The sequence below is a fragment of the Heptranchias perlo genome, chromosome 19, assembly GCF_035084215.1.
Source record: "Heptranchias perlo isolate sHepPer1 chromosome 19, sHepPer1.hap1, whole genome shotgun sequence".
In the NCBI taxonomy this organism is placed as follows: domain Eukaryota; kingdom Metazoa; phylum Chordata; class Chondrichthyes; order Hexanchiformes; family Hexanchidae; genus Heptranchias; species Heptranchias perlo.
Window position 1 is genome coordinate 22,778,109 of NC_090343.1, and position 20,765 is coordinate 22,798,873.

Sequence of the window (20,765 nt, forward strand, 5' to 3'; positions counted from 1 at the left end):
CCTTTCCAGATCATTACAACAGCTGCCATCAAAAAACGTTCCCTCATGTTGCCTCTGGCTCTTTTGCCGATCACCTTAAATCGGTGTCCTCTGGTTACTGACCCTCTGCCACTGGAATCAGTTTCTTCTTATTTGCTCTGTCAAAACCGTTCATGATTTTGAACACTTCTATCAAATCTCCCCTTAATCTTCTCTATTCTAAAGAGAACAACCCTGGTTTCTCCAATCTCTCCACATAACTGAAGTCCCTCACCCCTGGTACCATTCTAATAAATCTCTTCTGCACCCTAAGGCCTTGACATCCTTCCTCAAGTGTGGTGTCCAGAATTGAATACAATACTCCAGCTGAGGCCTAACCAGTGTTTTATACAGGTTTAGAATAACTTCCTTGCTTTTGTACTCTATGCCTCTATTAATAAAGCCCAGGATCCCATGTGTTTTTTTTAAAAACAGCATTCTCATCTTGTCCTGCCACCTTCAAAGATTTGTGTATGTGGACCTCCAAGGCTCTGTTGCTGCAACCCCCTCTTTAAAATTGTATCATTTAGTTTATATTGCCTCTCCTCATTCTTCCTATCAAATGTATCACTTCACACTTCCCTGCATTCAATTTCATCTGCCATGTGTCTGCCCATTTCACTTGTCTGTCTATGTCCTCCTGAAGTCTGTTACTATCTTCCACATTGTTTACTACATTTCCAAGTTTCGTGTCACCTGCAAACTTTGAAATTATACCCTCTATACCCAAGTCCAGGTCATAAATATATATATTTATACTATATATTTTATATATATAAAAAAAACACAAAAAGAGCAATGGTCCTAATACTGACCCGAGAAACACCACTGTATACTTCCCGCCAGTCTGAGAAACAACCGTTCACCACTACACTCTGCTTTTTGTCCCCTAGTCAATTTTGTATCCACGCTGCCACTGTCCCTTTAATCCCATGTGCTTTAACTTTGCTAACAAGTCGGTTATGTGGTACCTTGTCAAATGCCTTTTGAAAGTCCATATACACAACATCAACTGCACTACCCTCATCAACCCTCTCTGTTACTTCATCAAAGAACTCAATCAAGTTAGTCAAACCGGATTTTCCTCTAACAAATTTGTGCTGACTTTCATTAATTAGCCCATACTTTTCCAAATGCCAATTAATTTTGTCCTGGATTACTGTCTCTAAAAGTTTCCCCACCATCAATGTTAGGCTGACTGGCCTGTAATTGTCAGGTTTATCCCTCTCCCCCTTTTTGAACAAGGGTGTAACATTTGCAATCCTCCAGTTCTCTGGCACCATCCCCAAATCTAAAGGAGGATTGGGAGATTGTGGCCAGGGCTTCCACAATTTCCACCCGTACTTCCCTCTGTAACCTAGGATGCATCGCATCTGGACCGGGTGACTTTTCTACTTTGAGTACTGATAATCTTTGAAGTGTGTCCTCTTTATTTATTTTTAGCCTATCCAATATTGCTACTTCCTCCTATACTGCTACAAGATATTTTAAAAATCTGAATGAATTGTACAAGGGAGGTACAGTATTGGATTGTTAAAGAGAAGAGCAGTACTGGACAATGTAAGTGGGTAAATGTAGTACTGGATTGTGGAAATAGGGGAAGGTGTAGTTTACAAACACTTATAAAGATAGATCGGAAAAATTGTTCTGTAAATTTTGAAGGAAGAGGGGTATATTTCCTGACTGCTGCTGCCTTGTACAAACTCTTAACAAGTTTGTCTGAAACTGCTCTGTGCACTTTAACTGCAGGTGTTAACCTGGTTATTTTAAATGGGTTAGCACATAAAAGAATTTAGTACAAGCACATTAAATTATTCATCCCCAAACAGCATTAGTTGGAAAATATACCGTATAGTACTTTATATCATTTTCTTTGTTCCACTTAAACTTGGATTTTACATTAAAATTTTCTTCATTTTTGCAATAGATTATTTTAAGATAAGACTCAGCATCTCCCTCAAGTAACAAAGTCCTGGAATGTCTGTTTTTGTCACAATTCCATCAATCTTATTCCACTGTTTGTTGCCAAACTTCCTAGTACTGTTTTGCAGGTAGTTAACAGCAGATATATTGGACAGAGCAGTAAAGGTCAAAGTAATGTCATATAAAGACCATCATGGAAATATTCTCCACTGGGGAAATTTTAGATAAAAATAAACTCCATGAATGTTTAGATATTACCAACAACCCTGATTTTAAAAAAAAGATAATTCAATCAGCTGGTAGAATTAAACTTTTTCAGTCTGAAATTTCTGGAGAGGTCAGCTAGTTGATTAAAGCATTGCAATAAGCATCTGTTTGTGTCGAGAGGGAAAGAAAAAGAAAAAGCCAACTCTGGCCCAGTCCAATAATTTGAAACAAAATTTTTGGACCTCTGGACAACTTGATAAAACAAGGTTGCTTTAATGTTTTGATTGCCTTTTCTTTTTTTTTTACTCTTTCCCCTCATTTTTGAAACAAGATTCTTCATTAACAACTTCCAGCAAGGAAGGTTTCGTCTAATAATCGCAGCTAGCAGCAAAATTCCTAATACTGTGGCTAGTATTTGTTTCAAATAAAAGGGTGTGCCTGCATTGCATTCTTCTCAACTATGAAATGTCTTTTTTTTAAAAAAGGAAATTTAGAAAAAAAAAATTGGGGAAAATCTCTGGCCAATGCGGTATTTTATGGGCGCGCTGCAGGCAACAATCAGATGCCACATTGCAGCTCACCGGATTCCCAAGGCTCCTTCTGATCCCACAAAAATCTTTTTAAAAAACCCCCATAAATCTTAAATTTTGGATAGGTCCCTTTAACAATTGCCAGTTAGACCTCTCAATGCCTTGAGAAATAGAACTGGCAAATGCCATGCAAGCTCCACCCATTTCATAGAATCGGATAGGTTACAGCTCGGAAGGAGGCCATTCAGCCCATCAAATCCAGCTTGTCCCACTCCCCATCCCCGTAGCCCTGCAAATTTTTTCCTTTCAAGTACTTATGCAGTCCCCTTTTGAAAGGCACGATTGAATCTGCCTCCACCACCCACTCTGGCAGTGCATTCCAGATCATAACCACTCGCTGTGTAAAAAAGGTTTTCCTCATGTCACCTTTGGCAAAAGAACCAATCACCTTAAAACTATGTCCTCTTGTTCTTGACCCTTCTGCCAATGGGAACAGTTTCTCTCTATCTATTCTGTCTAAACCCTTCATGATTTTAAATACCTCTATCAAATCTCTTCTCTACCATCTCTGTTCCAAGGAGAACAACCCTAGCTTCTCCAGTCTATCCACGTAACTGAAATCCCTCATCCCTGGAATCATTCTAGTAAATCTTAACTGCACCCTCTCTAAGGCCTTCACATCTTTCCTGAAGTGCAGTGCCCAGAAATGGACACAGTACTCCAGTTGTGGTCAAACCAGTGTTTTATAAAAGGTTCATTGTGACTTCCTTGCTTTTGTACTCTATGCCTCTATTTATAAAGCCCAGGATCCAGTATGTTTTTTTAACCGCTTTCTCAACCTACCCTGCCACCTTCAATGATTTGTGCACATATACCCCCAGATCTCTCTGTTCCTGTACCCCTTTTAGAATTGTGCCCTCTAGTTTATATTGTCTCTCCTTGTTCATCCTACCGAAATGTATCAAATGTTTGCATTTTTCTGCGTTAAATTTCATCTACCACGTGTCCGCCCATTCCACCACCCTGACTATATCCTCTTGAAGTCTATCACTATCCTCCTCACTATTCACTACACTGCCAAGTCTTTGAAAGTTGCAACTGGGATTTAAAACAGGCGTAGGACCTTGATTTGCATAACAAAACTTCTTGGCTGGTTTGGGCAGGAGTGCTGGATGCCCATTTAAAGGCCTGCTTGAAAGTTGATTAAGTGGGCAACTGGACGCACAAGGTCCAATTCAGATCAGAAACGGGCGACCACCAGTTGAATGTCTCCCCCAACGATACAAAGAAGGATGCATTCACAACCTCCTCCTTTAGAATGCATTTTGGTGCGCTTCTGGACAAGTATTCTCTTATATGCATTAAAGTGCATCATTGATTGTTGCGATTGATGCTCAGAAGCTTTGGTCTCCCTATGCTGGTTGACGTCAAACAAATTTCACTATATTAGAATAGAAATGCCACATCCCAAGAACAAAAATAAACTAATTGTATTTATTCTAATGCTCCTCTATAACTGAAAACTAGAAGGCATAATGGAGCACTGGTTAACTCCCGTCAGACTCCCGTCCTGTCTCCCAATGGGGAAGCATTTAGCCTCAGCACAGGCTTTGCTCCTTGGGGTCCAGCTGAAATCAGGAACTCACTGTGAAGAATAGTGAGTGCAAGAATGCATCTTACCACCACAAGCATATCAGTGTGTTGTGTCAGTGGAACCATTTGTTACAGAAACAATTTTTCAACCTGCAGAACATTAGAAAATCACTGAATGAGCATAAAGGCAATCTAGGTTTAAAAATTTACCCAAAATGTGTGTTCCTGAGGGTGGACTGCGCACCAGTGGGCTGGTGGAGAGACTGGTCAAAACAGCAGCTGCCATAACTTCATCCATGTCTGCTTCCTCTGAAGGCTTCCTGCAAGAACATGGATTATACTGTGAATAAAACGGTTTAAAACTACTACAAATAAAATACTTAAGGTTTGTCATGCCTGCTTACAATACAAACAGCACTGTCACTTTACATTCAGGCTTATTCTATTCACCGTGGGGAGGAGGTGCATTAGAAATACGGCTGCCACTTAAAAATATTTTAAAAGTTTGTTGCCTTTGACATATGGTTGTTCACTTAATATCATCCGCAGTATTCATGGAAAAGCCAGAACTTTATAAAGGCTATATGCAGGTTTGGGAATAAGTTCACATTTTTGAAATCTGCTGCTTTCGCCAGGCTGTTTAGTTGTACCTATGTGAATCTCAAACCCTTGTTGCATTATCCAGTGAGCTGAAATGCATTACACAAACATTGCCTCACCCCTACTCTACGGGCTGTACAGATTGAACATTTGCACTTCCTCCAAAACTTTGATCACTACACACATCAACATACATACTTGCAGCATTACGTATACACCAGTGCATGGACAGCAATGCAGTGAGTTTCAGAGAAAGCCAAAGTGCTTAACGCATGCAATCTGTGTGAATTTGGCCACAAATAATTCATACTATCTGCTAGTCAAAGAGGTCACATTTTCACCAATAGATGGATATAAAACAGTGGTGCTAATGCATGTCATGGCATAAATCATGAATTCCAGGTGTTATACCAAAGCAAACATTTCTCAACTCTTGGGCTACTATTTTGAGTGAGTCTCGTGGCAAATTGAGAAGCAGCTGCTCTGAATTTTATGCTGCAATTACACTGTGTAAATTAAACATTAAAAAAAATCACCAGCACACAGAGCTTCACAGGAACACTAACAATTACACCTTGGATGACATAAATGAAGTACTAGGCAATCATTTCCTCTTGGAGAATGAATGCGAACTTAAACTGCACCTACAGTGAGGGTTAACAGCCAACAAAATTAATCCTCATTACATGATGACTCAGCGCTCTTGTTTTGGTGGGATTGGATTATCAAGACCATTGAGCTAAGTTTTCAACGTGTCAGACCAGGAAGGCCCGCCATAAGAAAAGTGGGCAAAGATTGACCTGGTTACGTCTGACAGTTGAACTTTAGATTTAGGGTAGCTGATTGGTTGAAAGAGAGTGTCTTTGGGATCCAATTTTCAAGCCATGTTTTTGCAAATATTGCTCCCACCCATGACCTCCAAAATCAACGATAGGCCTGGGAAAGCACAAGAAGAAATGCAAGCAAATTGTTTAAAGGGGCTTTTTAAGAGAATAAAGGGTTAGAAAGGATGCAAAAGGGTAAAATTAAACAGAAAGAGTGAAGAGAAAAGGCAAAATGGAAGATATGGCAAGCAAAAGTATGGTTTAATTTTATTAATTTAAAAAAATTTAAAATGGTATTCAAGTATCTTTATTACTGTTAGGATCATGTTGTGTGAGCTGATAACTTAAAATATATTTGTGCCAGGGAGACAGGAAGTTCCCAGAGCATGCCAGCAGTCTGAGGGTTAAAAAATTCTTGACCATTTGCTGGAAGGCTACTATTTGCACACTAAGCAAAAAAAATCATCCAAGTAGAAGAAACATTGTGAACTGCTGGATAGATTCCCAAAGCAAAGTTTTGAACAAATTGTTGAAGGTGGCAAGGCAGGTTGAGAAAGCAGTCAAGAAAACATATGGAATTCTGGGCTTTATAAATAGAGGCTAGAGTACAAAAGCAAGGAAGTCATGATGAACCTTTATAAAACACTGGTTCGACCACAACTGGAGTATTGTGCCCAGTTCTGGGCACTGCACTTTAGGAAAGGTGTGAAGGCCTTAGAGAGGGTGCAGAAAAGATTTACTAGAATGATTCCAGGGATGAGGGACCTTAGTTACATGGATAGATGGGAGAAGCTGGGGTTGTTCTCCTTGGAACAGAAAAGGTTGAGAGGAGATTTGATAGAGGTATTTAAAATCATGAAGGGTCTAGACAGAATAGATATAGAGAGAAACTGTTCCCATTGGCAGAAGGGTCAAGAACCAGAGAATATAGATTTAAGGTGATTGGCAAAAGAACAAAAGGTGACATGAGGAAAAACTTTTTTTTTCAGAACGAATGGCTATGATCTGGAATATACTGCCAGAGGGGGTGGTGGAGGCAGATTCAATCGTGGCTTTCAAAAGGGAACTGGATAAGTACTTGAAAGAAAAAAATTTGCAGGGCTACAGGGATAGGGCAGGGGAGTGGGATTAGCTGGATTGCTCTTGCATAGTGCCGGCATGGACTCGATGGGCTGAATGGCCCCCTACCGTGCTGTAACCTTACTATGAATCTATGTGGGTTTTTTTGAGTAGCCATATTTAAAATTGGTGAAAGGTACTGAAATAAAGGGTTTACAGATGGAAACATATGAACTGTATTGCACATATATGATGGATCAATATACTTGTGTATATTCAATTTATGTGCACAAATTATTTATCTGCATTTGACCATTTTTCTCACACACAGACACTACAAAACACTTTACTGTGATCGAGATTCAAAAGTAAGTGGAGTGTGAAAGCTAAATTCAGACACAAATTGCTGCTAAACCCTTACTTCTGCAGTATTACATTTAGCTTTGACTTAAAATGGGCCAATAAATATGGGTCAATTTCCTGCCACCCTTTTTCTAAATATAGCTCTTTTTCCAGTTCCTTGATCGTAGGTTCCAGTTATGAAATCTTAGAAATCAACTTCTCCCCCCCCAAACAAAGGAAATTGTAATGTGAAGATCTTTATCATATCTTTTATTACATATATCCTACCCACTTTGCTAGCAGTACTATAACAACACATAGATGTAGCAACAATGAAAACCAATGCTTGGAATCTTCTTTTGTGCAAACACAGCACCTGCAAACCAAACCTGCCCTAACTCAGGGGCATTATAAGTAAACAGATCACTTGGCCAGAGTAACATTTCAAACAAATATTATTGAAAATTTCTGAAAAGTGCTGCAATATACAGAGCGAGGCAAACAAATCTGGATAACGTTCAAGCTTTGGCAGCACTGGTAATAATTTTAATTTACATAACGCCTTTAATATAGATAAACGTCCCATGGCGCTTGACACTACCTACTGTACATGGTGTGCTGGCTGGCCAGCCAGCACAATTACTCGTTGAGCAGCTATTCAAGCTCTTTCCTCCCCCCCCACCTCAAAAAATATTATTTCTAAAAATGGGAAAAGCAAACCCAGGCTACTGACAAGTAGTGTTACTGTTTCACATTATAAGTCTCAATAAATCTGGAAAAACACCGACTGATTCCAGTCACACATTGCTCTGTAAAACTGTACATTTGATTCTGCATTGTACGCGTGCAGATGCACTAAACAGGCATACTAAATAAAATCATATGTCTTGCGGTATGACCTTCCTGAATGCATGCTCCCCTATTACAGTCACCTTTGTCAACTTGCATCCTGTGTTGCTGTTGAAACTCTATCAATAGGAGACCACAGATAAACCCAGTTTTGGTTTGGTAACTTATCTTGGTTGCATAAAAAGGTACATGCATCAGCGACCTTGTTCCACAAGAAATGACTTTAGCTTCTGTTGATGTTGCATATTTAATGCATTCTGCTCCAGCATTTCCTCCACCCATCCTCGATCAGTGACAAACTGTTCAACTCCATGAATTATTTGATCAGTGGTTTATTCTTTTAACTAGCCTGACGAATGTTTTTTTTTAAAAATTATTAATATAGGATAATGGATTTTCTGTACATGACTTTACAGTCGCTTGAAGCAAGAGGGTCAGTGATGCCCACATCCCATGAATGAATAATTTTTAAAAATGGCCCTCTTGCTTTCTCTGGGATAATATTTTTCCCAATTACAATACCACCTGTTGGAAATCATATGCTGGAAGATAGTCACATCTTAAGTATTTGACACGATCATAAATCATCCCATCTCATCCTTTAGCTCTTTTCTACTCAAGCGATTCATCGGAATGTTACCGGGGGCTAAAGGGTTAAATTACATGGACAGGTTGCATAAATTTGGCTTACTTTCCCTTGAGTATAGAAGATTGAGGGGTGATCTAGTCGAAGTCTAAAGATGGGTAAATGGAGTCGAGGTACAGATCAGTCACGATCTGATTGAATGGCAGAACTGGCTCGAGGGGCTGAATGGCCTACTCCTGTTCCTATATAAGGCATGTCTACCAAAACTATCTAAAAACATGTAGGGTATTGGACTTGAATGCTACCAAATAAAACTATAATTTTTAAAAAACACACCACTAATTTAAATATGAATTGAAAATAGCAGGGACAAGGTAGGGGATTTCATTCATCACTACAATGCAGAATGTAATGCAAGGCTCATGAAGGCAAAAACACAAACAAGTGTAGTTATAGGGGTCGATTTCCCAAGTACGTGCTGGCAGTAGGAAACCTTGTTCACTAGCAGCACTTATGGATATTGTGATATTACGGAGTTTCACAAGCATGCACCCAGGATTTTCCAATAGGCACTGGCAGTGGGTGAGGTACTGCCACCAAGATGTACTTAAAAAAATATCCCCATAATGTGTGCACACACACTAAAGCAACAACATTTCCTAAACCAGAGAGACTGAATCTGTAAACTCCCAACAGGTAGCCTTGCAATGCTGCAGCATGTCTGTTGAGCTACAGACATCGATCACTCCTTTCGGCTAAAATGAAAAAACTCTGCCGCTTCCAGAATAGAAGAATGATTTTCATCTGAAACTGCATCTCCCCGCCCCATCACACCTCTCACAAAATGCTATGAAACATCTGGGGTGTTTTTTTTTTAAGAAAAGCAAACACGAACCATGAGCCAAGGTTACAGTTACAATCCAGGGCAAAAAGTATGTGATTAGGAGGGAAACATACTGTTGCCATAGATCACTGGAAACTCTGAAGAATATACCAGACAGCCACAAGGCTGAAACGGAATCCCATTTAATAAGTTGAAAGCATGGAAATTGATAGCAGCTCACTTGTTATCAAGATACCAAGTAGTCCACCACAGAATGACAATTTTTCCATCAGTTACATTGGGGGTTGACTGGTTTAAGCTAGAAGGTACTATTGGCAATACTAACAGAGTAACACTTAACAAGTTCAATTGTAAACAATTTTACAACACCAAGTTATAGTCCAGCAATTTTATTTTAAATTCACAAGCTTTCGGAGGCTTCCCCCTTCGTCAGGTGAACGATGTGAAATTTCACATCGTTCACCTGACGAAGGGGGAAGCCTCCGAAAGCTTGTGAATTTAAAATAAAATTGCTGGACTATAACTTGGTGTTGTAAAATTGTTTACAATTGTCAACCCCAGTCCATCACCGGCATCTCCACATCTTAACAAGTTCAGACAGAGGAATCTCACACAAACACCTCAAGCATTTACTAATACTACCCACAGTAATTGCTTTTTTTGTCTTTCCCACAGCATCAAATCCTCCTGGCAGTGCTCCACAGCATTATTTTCAGAGGACAGTACATGAAGAAAAGAACACAGGAGATGGCTACAATGAGAGGAGACATGCACAGTATATTTGCTGATTTTTGACAAAATTCGTTACTGGCAGAACAAGAGTATGACAGTGCTAGAATGGTTTATATTAGTTTATTTTCAATATTTTTAGACTCATTCCAAAATTTAAGGGGTCAGTTCATCCAGCAGCAAGCACGACTGTCAGGACCATTACCTCCAAAGGAGCAGCCAACCCATCGCCTCTTAAGGTGGCTCACTACTCCTCTGGTTGAAACAATGTAGCACTATGACTGACAGCAGCATTGGAATAGTTTGTTGGGGCACTGTAAAGCAGAGGTGACAAATTGCAGCCTGAGCCTTGGCAATCCGTGCCTCCAAGCCCAGTTTTATTTGTGCTCCTATTTCTCATTCGCTGATTTTTTCTGTTTGGGCCTTCTGGTTTGAAAAGTGTGTCTTTAACACTGTTATCCAATTAGAGGATAAATCCTAAATCAGACCAAGATCTGTTATCAACAACTTGATGGAAACACAGATTTAAATTTATATCTGACCCTCCGGGGCTCCATGGTTTGCAACTGTACAACCACAAACCACAAAGACTAAAAGCTTGGATGCCCTGGTATAGGGGGGGGAAAGCAAAACTCTGCATTTAATCAGGGCTATAATGGACTGAATGCCTGAAGTGACTTTGGCTACAACATGGTGCAGGGAAAAGGGAAAAGCATTCTATCCTACATGCAATATAAAGTTCACTGAATAATAGTACATCATTCTCAATGGGTATAATTTTGCTTTTGGTAGGTAATCTTGTCACATACATATCAAGAAATGTATTTAAGCAGGGTTCAGCAAGTGTGCTTCATACTTGGCTAAAGCCTTGCATCTCCCATAATGCCTCTCACTATTCGATGATCTTCCATTGCTTTCTTTTACCATGGCTCAAACAAATCTAAATATTGCGTAGAAAATTTAATCTGCAAACCTATGAAATAAAATTTATACCACTGTAAAACTAAGACAAACGTTATACCTTTCTAAAGATATACTGTACACAGTCAAAACATCCATATAAAAGCAAAATACTGCAGATGCTGGAAATCTGAAATAAAAACAGAAAATGCTGGAAATACTCGACAGGTCAGGCAGCATCCGTGCAGAGAAATAGAGTTAACGTTTCAGGTCGACGGCCTTTCGTCAGAACTGGAAGAAGTTTTACTAAGATGATACCAGAACTGAGAGGTTATACTTATCAGAAACGATTGAGTAGGCGGAGTCTTTTTTCTAGAGAAAAGAGCCTGAGGGGTGACCTGATAGCGGTCTTTAAGATTATGAAAGGGTTTGACAGGGTAGACATAGAGAAGATGTTTCCATTTGCCAGGAAGACCAGAATTAGGGGCCATAAATATAGAATAGTCACTAATAAATCCAATCGGGGATTCAGGAGAAACTTCTTTACCCAGTTGGAAAGTGGAACTCTCTACCACAAGGAGTAGTTGAGGTGACTAGCATAGATGTCTGGAGACTGGGAACTGAATATCCCAGGTTGTAATGTCTATAGGAAGGACAGGGAAACTGGTAGAGGGGAAGGAGTAGCCTTAGTAATTAAGAATGAAATTACTTCAATGATAAGAGAGGATATATCAACAGATAAGCAGGCAGTGAAGACTTTATGGGTAGAATTAAGAAATTGAAAAGGAATTAAGACTGTAGTGAGAGTTGTGTATAGGCCTCCTGGTAGCAGCTGTGAAGTGGCAGAATGTATAAATGCAGAGATTAGACGAATATATAGCAAAGGCAGAGTAGTTTAAATGGGGGATTTTAACTTTCATATAAATTGGGATAAGCAGATGAGTTCAGTCAGAAAGGTAGTGCGTTTCTTGAGTGTGTCCAGGACAGCTTTCTGCAACAATATGTCCTAGAACGAACAAGGGGGCAGGCCATATTAGATTTATTAATGAGTAATGAGCCAGATTTAGTTAACAGCCTAACGGTGTGTGAACATTTATCTAATAGCGATCATAATATGATTAAAGACAACGTTGTCTTTAAAAAGGGAGAAACCTGTAACAGCTAAGATTCTAAATTTAACTACGGTCGACTTCAACGGGACGAGACAGACTGTCCACAGTAAATTGGGCAAATCTGATAGTGGGTAAAACGACAGACTATCAGTGGGAGGTGTTCAAAAAAGAATTTAATGTGATAGAGAACCGGATTATACCCATAAGGGGCAAGAACTCTACTTGCCAAAAAAAGTGTCACGGACGACAAAAGAGGTAAGGGACAACATAAAACCAAAAGAAAAAGAAAAAGCATACAAAAATGCAACAAAAAAAAAATCAGATCCTGGCGACTGGGAGAGATTAAAACAGGAAAGGGTGACAAAACAGACAGTAAGAGCTACAAAAGGGAGTATGAAAAGAAACTTGCAAGGGATATCAAAATCAGCACAAAAACTTTTTACAATTATATTCGGAAAAAGAGGGTGGTCAAGAGCAATGTGGGCCCCTTAAAAACTGATAATGGTGATACTGTAAATGAAAATAAGGAAAAGGCAAACATGTTAAATAATTACTTTGCATCTGTATTTATAGTTTCCTTGGGATGCCAGACATCCCAAGGAAACTAATTTTGAATCAGGAACGGGGACTCAACATAATTAACATAAGCAAATTAACAATTTGAGTAATGAAGACAATAATGGCACTGAAGAGTGTCAAATCCCAGGACCAGTTGGTTTCCATCCCAGGGTTAAAAAGGAAGTAGGTGAGAACATTGCAAATGCCCTAACTATAATCTTCCAAAGTTCTCTCGATTCAGGAACCGTTCCTTTAGATTAGAAAATTGCACGTCACTACGTTATTTAAGAACGGCAAGAGAGGGAAACCAGGGAATTATAGACCCGCTAGCCTAACATCTGTTGTTGGGAAATTACTAGAGTCTATAACTAAGGATAGAGTGACTGAACATCTTGAAGATTTTCAGCTGATCAGAGAAAACCAGCATGGATTTGTAAAGGGGAGGTCAAGCCTGACGAACCTGATACATTTTTTTGAAGTGGTGACTAAAGTAGTGGACAGGGGAATGTCTATGGATGTTGTTTATATGGACTTCCAGATGGCATTTGATAAAGTCCCTCTTAAGAGACTGTTAGCTAAAGTTGAAGCTCATGAAATTGAGGGCAAGTTATTGACCTGGTTAGGAAATTGGCTGAACAGCAGGAGACAGAGTGTAGGGATAATGGGCAGGTACTCAAATTGGCAGGATGTGATTGGTAATGTTCCACAGGGATGTGTATTGGGGCCTCAACTATTCATTGTATTTATTAACGACTTAGATGACGGGATAGAGAGCCACATATCCAAGTTTGCCTATGACACAAGGATAGGCAACATTGTAAGCAGTGTAGATGGTAGCATAAAATTTCAAAGATATTAATAGATTAAGTGAATGGGCAAAACTTGTGACAAATGTATTTCAATGTAGTCAAGTGTGAGGTCATCCATTTTAAACGTAAAAAGGATAGATCAGAGTACTTTCTAAATGGTGAAAAGCTCAAAACAATGGAGGTCGAAAGAGACTTAGGGGTCCATGTACATAGATCATTAAAATATCATTGACAGGTCCAGAAAATAATCAAAATGGCTAATGGAATGCTGGCCTTTATATCTAGAGGACTAGAATATAAGGGGGTAGAAGTTATGCTACAGCTATACAAAACCTTGGTTAGACCACACCTGGAGTACTGTGTTCAGTTCTGGGCACCGCACCTTAGGAAGGAAATATTGGCCTTGGAGGGAGTGCAGCATAGATTTACTAGAATGATACCTGGACTCCAAGGGTTAAATTAAGAGGAGAGATTACACAAACTAGGGTTATATTCCCTGGAATTTAGAAGATTAAGGAGTGATTTGATCAAAGTTTTCAAGATTTTAAGGGGAAATGATAGGGTAGAGAGAGAGAGAAACTATTTCCACTGGTTGGGAAGTCTAGGACTAGGGGACACAGCCCAAAAATTAGAGCCAGGACTTTCAGGAGTGAAGTTAGGAAACACTTCTAAACGCAAAGCGTAGAAGAAGTTTCAACTCTCTTCTGCGAATGACAGTTGATGCTAGCTCAATTATTAATTTTAAATCGGAGATTGATAGATTTTTGTTAAAAAGGTATTAAGGGATATGGGGCTAAGGTGGGTAAATGGAGTTAGGTCACAGATCAGACACGATCTCATTGAATGGCAAAACAGGATCGAGGGGCAAAATGGCACACTCCTCTTCCTACTGTTCCTAAGGGGAAGCTAGATAAACACATGAGGGAGAAAGGAATAGAAGGAGATGCGGATAGGTTTAGATGAAGTAGGGAGGGAGGAGGCTCGTGTGGAGCATAAACATCGGCATGGACCTGTTGGCCTGCGCTGTACATTCTATGTAAAGATTTAACAGTTTTTAAGCAAGTACATACTCAGTGAAAGGGCAGCGGTGCGAGGCAGAGGGGGGGGGCTGGGTGGAAAAAACAAAACGGGAAGGTCTGCTATAGGGTGGAGGGCTGGAGTGTTTAAATGACAAATGGGATGATGGTGCAAGGCAAAGGGGGCGGTAATGGGACAAGAAACAAAAGATGGGTCTAGAGGAGCTGTAAATAGCAACAGGAGAATCATTACCAGCACTTGCTGTCCGAAAACAAATGGGAGGAGTGGTTATGATCTGAAGTTATTGAAATCCTCCCAGCGGCTCTGTTATTGCTTAAAAATTGTTAAAAATCTTTACTTTACACAGAATGTACAGCACAGAAACAGTTCATTCGACCCAACTGGTCTACGCTGGCGTTTATGCTCCACACGAGCCTCCTCCCTCCCTACTTCATCTAACCCTATCAGCACATCCTCCTTCTATTCCTTTCTTCCTCATGTGTTTATCTAGCTTCCCCTTAAATGCATCTATGCTAGTCGCCTCAACTACTTCTCGTGATAGCGAGTTCCACATGCACACCACTCTCTGGGTAAAGTAGTTTCTCCTGAATTCCCTATTGGATTTATTAGTGACTATTTTATATTTATGACACCTAGTTCTGGTCTCCTCCACAAGTGGAAACATCTTCTCCACGTTTACCCTATCAAACCCTTTCATAATCTTAAAGACCTCCATCAGGTCACCCCTCAGTCTTCTCTTTTCTAGAAAAGAGAGAGCCCCAGCCTGCTCAACCTTTCCCGATAGGTATAACCTCTCAGTTCTGGTATCATCCTAGTAGAACTTCCAGTTCTGACGAAAGGTCATCGACCTAAAACGTTAACTCTGTTTCTCTCTCCACAGATGCTGCCTGACCTGCTGAATATTTCCAGCATTTTCTGTTTTTTTTGTTATATGTTATATGCTGAACATCCATATGATGCTTTGCTGTAAAATCTCTTTTGGACCTTTTACTTCAAAGACTCCTTTCTGCCAAATATTACATATTGATAAAACATGCACACAATCATCAAGTATAATGGCAACCATGTACGAATGAGCTAAGAGATAGAAAAGGTTATGGCTGCAATCCTTGCCGAGAAGGCTATCAAAATTGGAATATGGCTTGAAAATTTATGAAAAATCACTTTCACAAGAAAGCCACAAATTCAAATAGTGCATGCTACACGTGTCTTTTCTCTCTGTCGCAACACAAGCGCTAGTGTGTTGGATAGGCATTGGGGGAAAAGATGAAGACCTTCATTTGCATTACAAAATCTTGTATCTGCATACATTTCCTGTCAACTTGCTCCATTATAAATTCCCCTTCCGCATTGATAATGGAAACTACCTATGTAAACACGTCACACTAATTATATCCTCCTGCAGTTAGAATCTCCCAGCTCTTCAGCCTGTACTGCAGAGAAACTCCAACCAACTCTACAAAAACTTGCATGTATATAGCGCCTTTAAAGTAGTAAAACGTCCCAATGTACTTAACAGGAGTGTAATCAGACAAAAATTGACGTTGAGCCAAAGGAGACATTAGTTCAGGACCAAAAGTTTGGTCAAAAAAGTTTCCTGCTTCTCAAACTGCCATGTTTTGCTGTTTTATTATAAGTAATATAAAAATCAAAAGATTTATACAAAAATCAGAATATGAAAAGGTAGGACTTAAAATTGGAGACTGAATTATATCTGCACGCACTGGCCCATTATCACCTCCCCTCTAACCCCACTTCAGCTGAAGACTACACTTGGGTGTTGATTCCCTAGATGCAATGTTACAGGATATATACACATACATACAATTTATTTATTTGAAATGACAAGTCAGAGAGTGTGCTTTAAGAAATTAAAATATCAAGTGGCCTTGCAGCCAAAAGTAGTCCATAGAAAACAAGCCAGATGACAAAAATCTAAAAATCCACAGGATATCCCCCATATGCTCCATGCAATATAACCAGTGCAAACTGGTTCTGACTGTAAACTGAGCCAAGTAGCCGAAAGTCTTGGCAGGATGCTGAGCACAGCATTTCAAAATGCCAAAAAAATATTTTCTAGGTCAACCTGTTGATCTGCAGGCCAAAGAGGAGTTCACAAAGCAATGGAACATTACCAAAGAAACTTTTTTTTCCAAAATTGGAAAAAAAGCTCCAATTAGGAAATAATCATTAAAAGCAAAGTTCTAATCTCTTTGAAACATCTCTCCACTAAGCTGCAGGCGCAGACTAGTTTTAGCAGCCTCCCACATTAGCTCCTCCCCAGACAATGTTGACTGGCTGCAATTTAAAACAAACAAGGTCACAGTATTGACAGTCACTGCCTCAGAAGAAACTGGCTGGTTGTATGTAACTGTTTCTATTGGTTGGCTTGCAGTCAAAGTAAGGCTCTAGGAGAATTATAAAAAGCAAACAGTTGGCAGGGATCAAACCGCTGCAGCTCACATGCTTAAAAGCAACTTTTCTGTTGCTTTACATATTTCAGCTGCAAAATTGCAGTAAAATACAGTTTAAAAAATTCACCATGCACTGCATTAGAGCTACACAAACCACACATTTGAGTGCTATAACAAAAAATACTGGATGAGTTACCGCAAATTGCGAGTAAATTTATCATTTGCTGAGAACTGTGTCTAGACCTGTTCTGCAGTATGTCACTACAAAACAACTTGATTGATAATTAACTAAGTGCTGGAACTGTAGTTCGTCTCAATACATTTATGACTTGCAGTAATTATGACCTTTTCACAGTGTGAAATACAGAACATAATTATCATTGATCAAACCAGTAAGGTACAATACACTGAATCCAGTCGTTTTGAAGACAGTAGGCATGGCTGTAACATAACCAACACTGGGTTTTATTTTCGGCCTTGTGTATACACAACTAATTTTGATTAAGATAGTTTAATTCAGGGTTATGCTACTGTGCCAGACCAGAGAACGGGAATAGAATTGACAGCACAGGAGGCGGCCATTTGGCCCATCATGCCTTTGCCAGCTCTTTCAAAGAGCTATCAAATTAGTCCCACTTCCTTGTTCTTTCCCCATAGCCCTGCAAATTTTTCCTTTTCACATATATATCCAATTCCCTTCTGAAAGTTACTACTGAATCTGCTTCCAGACAGTGCATTACAGATCATAACTCACTGCATAATAAATTTTTCCTCATCGCCCCTCTGCTTCTTTTGCCAATTATCTTAAATCTGTGCCCTCTGATTACCAACCCTCCTGCCAATGGATACATATTCTCCTTATTTACGCTATCAAAACCCTTCATATTTTTGAACACCTCTATTAAATCTCCCCTTAACCTTCTCTGCTTTGAGGAGAATATCCACACCATCTCCCAGGCCATGACATCCTTCCTAAAGTGTGGTGCCTAGAATTGGACACAATACTGCAATTGAAGCCTAACCAGTGATTTATAAAAGTTTAGCATAAACTTTCTTGCTTTTGTACTCTATGCCTCTATAAGGCCCGGGACCCTGTATGCTTTTTTAACAGCCTTCTCAACTTATCCTGCCACCTTCAAAAATTTGTGTATGTGAACCCCCAGGTCTCTGTTCCTGCAACCCCTTTAAAATTGTACCATTTAGTTTATATTGCCTCCCCTCATTCTTCCTCCAAATGCAACACTTCATACTTCTCTGCATTTAATTCTGCCATGTGTCTACCGATTTCACCAGTACTTTTATTATGGATATTACAAATGAATTTTATGAACGCGCGTATGTAGGCCCTGCACAATTTTCCGTTCATTAAAATGAATGCGCAGAAAATCCTGCAGGATGTCTTAATTTCTGCACCCAAATTCTTGCTATGGTCTGTGCTAAGAGCATGAATTCGTAAAATCTATCCTTACATATCCAAATATATTAAACAATTATTTTTGCAAATTAAATTTTCTAAACAAGTGGCACAGGCCTATAGTAAAGAAAAGGCAAAAATCCCAACTAGTTAGTGCAACATATTTAATAAAGGACTCCCATGGTGTTGCTCATATGTCAGAGATAACAGTTTTATAATGACCGAAGCATTTCATGTAATGTACAATGGATTGATCTACTAAAGGAGACCAACGTGTTAGCTGGCCTGTAACCTTTCAGGCTACAAGCATTTATTATGTAAATCTACATATCTCAAGGTTATTTGGAATTTAATTGTATGTAGGTAAAGCCCAAGGTCAATTAGAAGTGACATCTCTCAAAACATAATATAAATATGCAAGTTAAAAACAAAGTTTTTAATCTTTCCTCATGGGACAGTCAATAGCCTGATGATTTAAAAAGGCTTGCTTTCTAAAGCTAGATCATGTTAGATTTTGAGGCAGCGACGGGAGGTGCAGGTTTTCCCTTTTCTGCTCATTTCAGCAGAATGGACCCCACAAAAACATCTACCAAGACTATGTGTAGATTCCCAATGTACCAAACTGTACCCACTTACTCCCATTTCTGTGAAGTTCTTGATGCAGCCACATAAACTGCGTTTAGATAGCTCTTCTAATGTAACACAAATTCCCACAGTTGGGAAGGTGGCAATGGGGCAGAAAGGAGGATAAATAATTTTTAAAATTTACTCTTGCTTTCAACATCCAACACCATAAATAGTTGTAATCCAAAACACTCAATCTTTGCACACAAACTTTACATTGCTTATAAATTAAAGGCTATACCATAATTTATCAATAAGACAATAGCAATTTTGCATCCAGAGGTTGTCTACATATTGTTAACATTACAGTACTTATTTAAAATACTGATTCTACTTAACTCATTTCTCTCTATCATTGCCAGGATAATTGTTACGAAATCTAGGCTCCAAGTAGTAGACTATTCTATTGTGTGTTTCTCCCTGCAACAACTCATACTTTTATTTCACACCAACACAACCATTGGTTTAAAAAATAACAGATTGTACTGTTCAATAATATCAAGAGTAAGCATTCCAGCAATTATTTCAGTTCTAATAGCTTTAGTTAGGTCACATTTTTGGGACATTTTCTACTGAAGGTTTTCATTGCCATGTGGAGTATCACAGTCGAGCCCAATCATGTCCTCAACAGAAAACCACATGCTTGCAGTCCCAGCTGAAGTCAATGGCTAGCATTTGGGAATGGAACCCTAGCTAATTCCCCCCACCGTAATTCAGAGCTGCAGGCCTATTATACCAAGCCTAAAGATCAGCTAGCTCAGAATAGACTGCAGGTCGATTCTGGGATCTTCCTGGCCAGTGTGACACAGATAATCAGTGAATAAATGCACAGCCAACGGGGGCAGGGAGGAGGGGTGGAGTGGGGTTCAGATACAGTTTTTTAGGTGCCAAGCTTTATTCAAGTACAGCATTAATGATTATATGGGTTGAGATGCAAACAGACTGGGGCAAGTGGAAAGCCTCTTTACAGCCATTTGCGACTGGTCACAATTCTATTGAATACAAACAGTCCTCAACCATAGCTCGGGTACAATTTAAAATATGGATTACTGGTTAAATTTCTATTCAAGTATCTGCAGTGAAATTTGCAAGTGGATCGTTGAGGAAGAGATCACCTTCACCACATGGACTGCAGTGGTTCAAGAAGGCGGCTCACCACCACCTTCTCAAGGGCAATTAGGGATGGGCAATAAATGCTGGCCTTGCCATGAACGAATAAAAAAAAACAGCTTCTGTTGCATTCTGTTGTACTTGTTCTGGCAGATGGTAATATTCATCTTCCAGAACTGCTGAAATTAATAAGCTATACTATATATAATGCTCACCACAGTACAACAGAAGGTTACTTCTGTAACCATTCCCCTCTTCCTTGCATATCACATTTAAAAAAAAACTTTTTTGTTATGAAATCCATGCAGAATTTCACCTTTAGTTTAAATGGTGGTAGGAAAGGTCTATTGAAATGACATTTTCACCAAGAGTTAAAACTAGCAGAAGTACAGCCATTCTGATCCACTTCACTAGAGATGGAGGCTGTTTTAAATACACAGGATGTAACCATGCTGTGAAAAGGCATCAGTGCCGCAGTTTGGCAAGAGAAACAATATTGAATTGGATTCTTCTGCAGCAGTGGTACCATGTTGGTTTATACATACAATTCCATGCACTACTAAGCTCCTGATCACGGCTGTGTTGGAGACAGATGGAGGGAAGAGGGAGACTCAACAGCACAGTAAGAGGCAGTAATCCCTGTGTTGTTGGGTGTGTGGAAAGCTTTGCCACAGGCAATTGC

At 39.5% G+C, this 20,765-nt stretch overlaps 1 protein-coding gene across 1 annotated transcript in view; it reads right to left on the bottom strand.

The window, feature by feature from the left end:
* Positions 1 to 20,765, bottom strand: part of LOC137335233 (zinc finger protein 704-like) — a 98,894-nt gene that overhangs the window by 27,008 nt on the left and 51,121 nt on the right. The window contains exon 3 of the mRNA XM_068000483.1: positions 4,482 to 4,591. Within this exon, the coding sequence (XP_067856584.1) occupies positions 4,482 to 4,591 (110 nt within the window). The remainder of the gene's footprint in view (positions 1 to 4,481; positions 4,592 to 20,765) is intronic.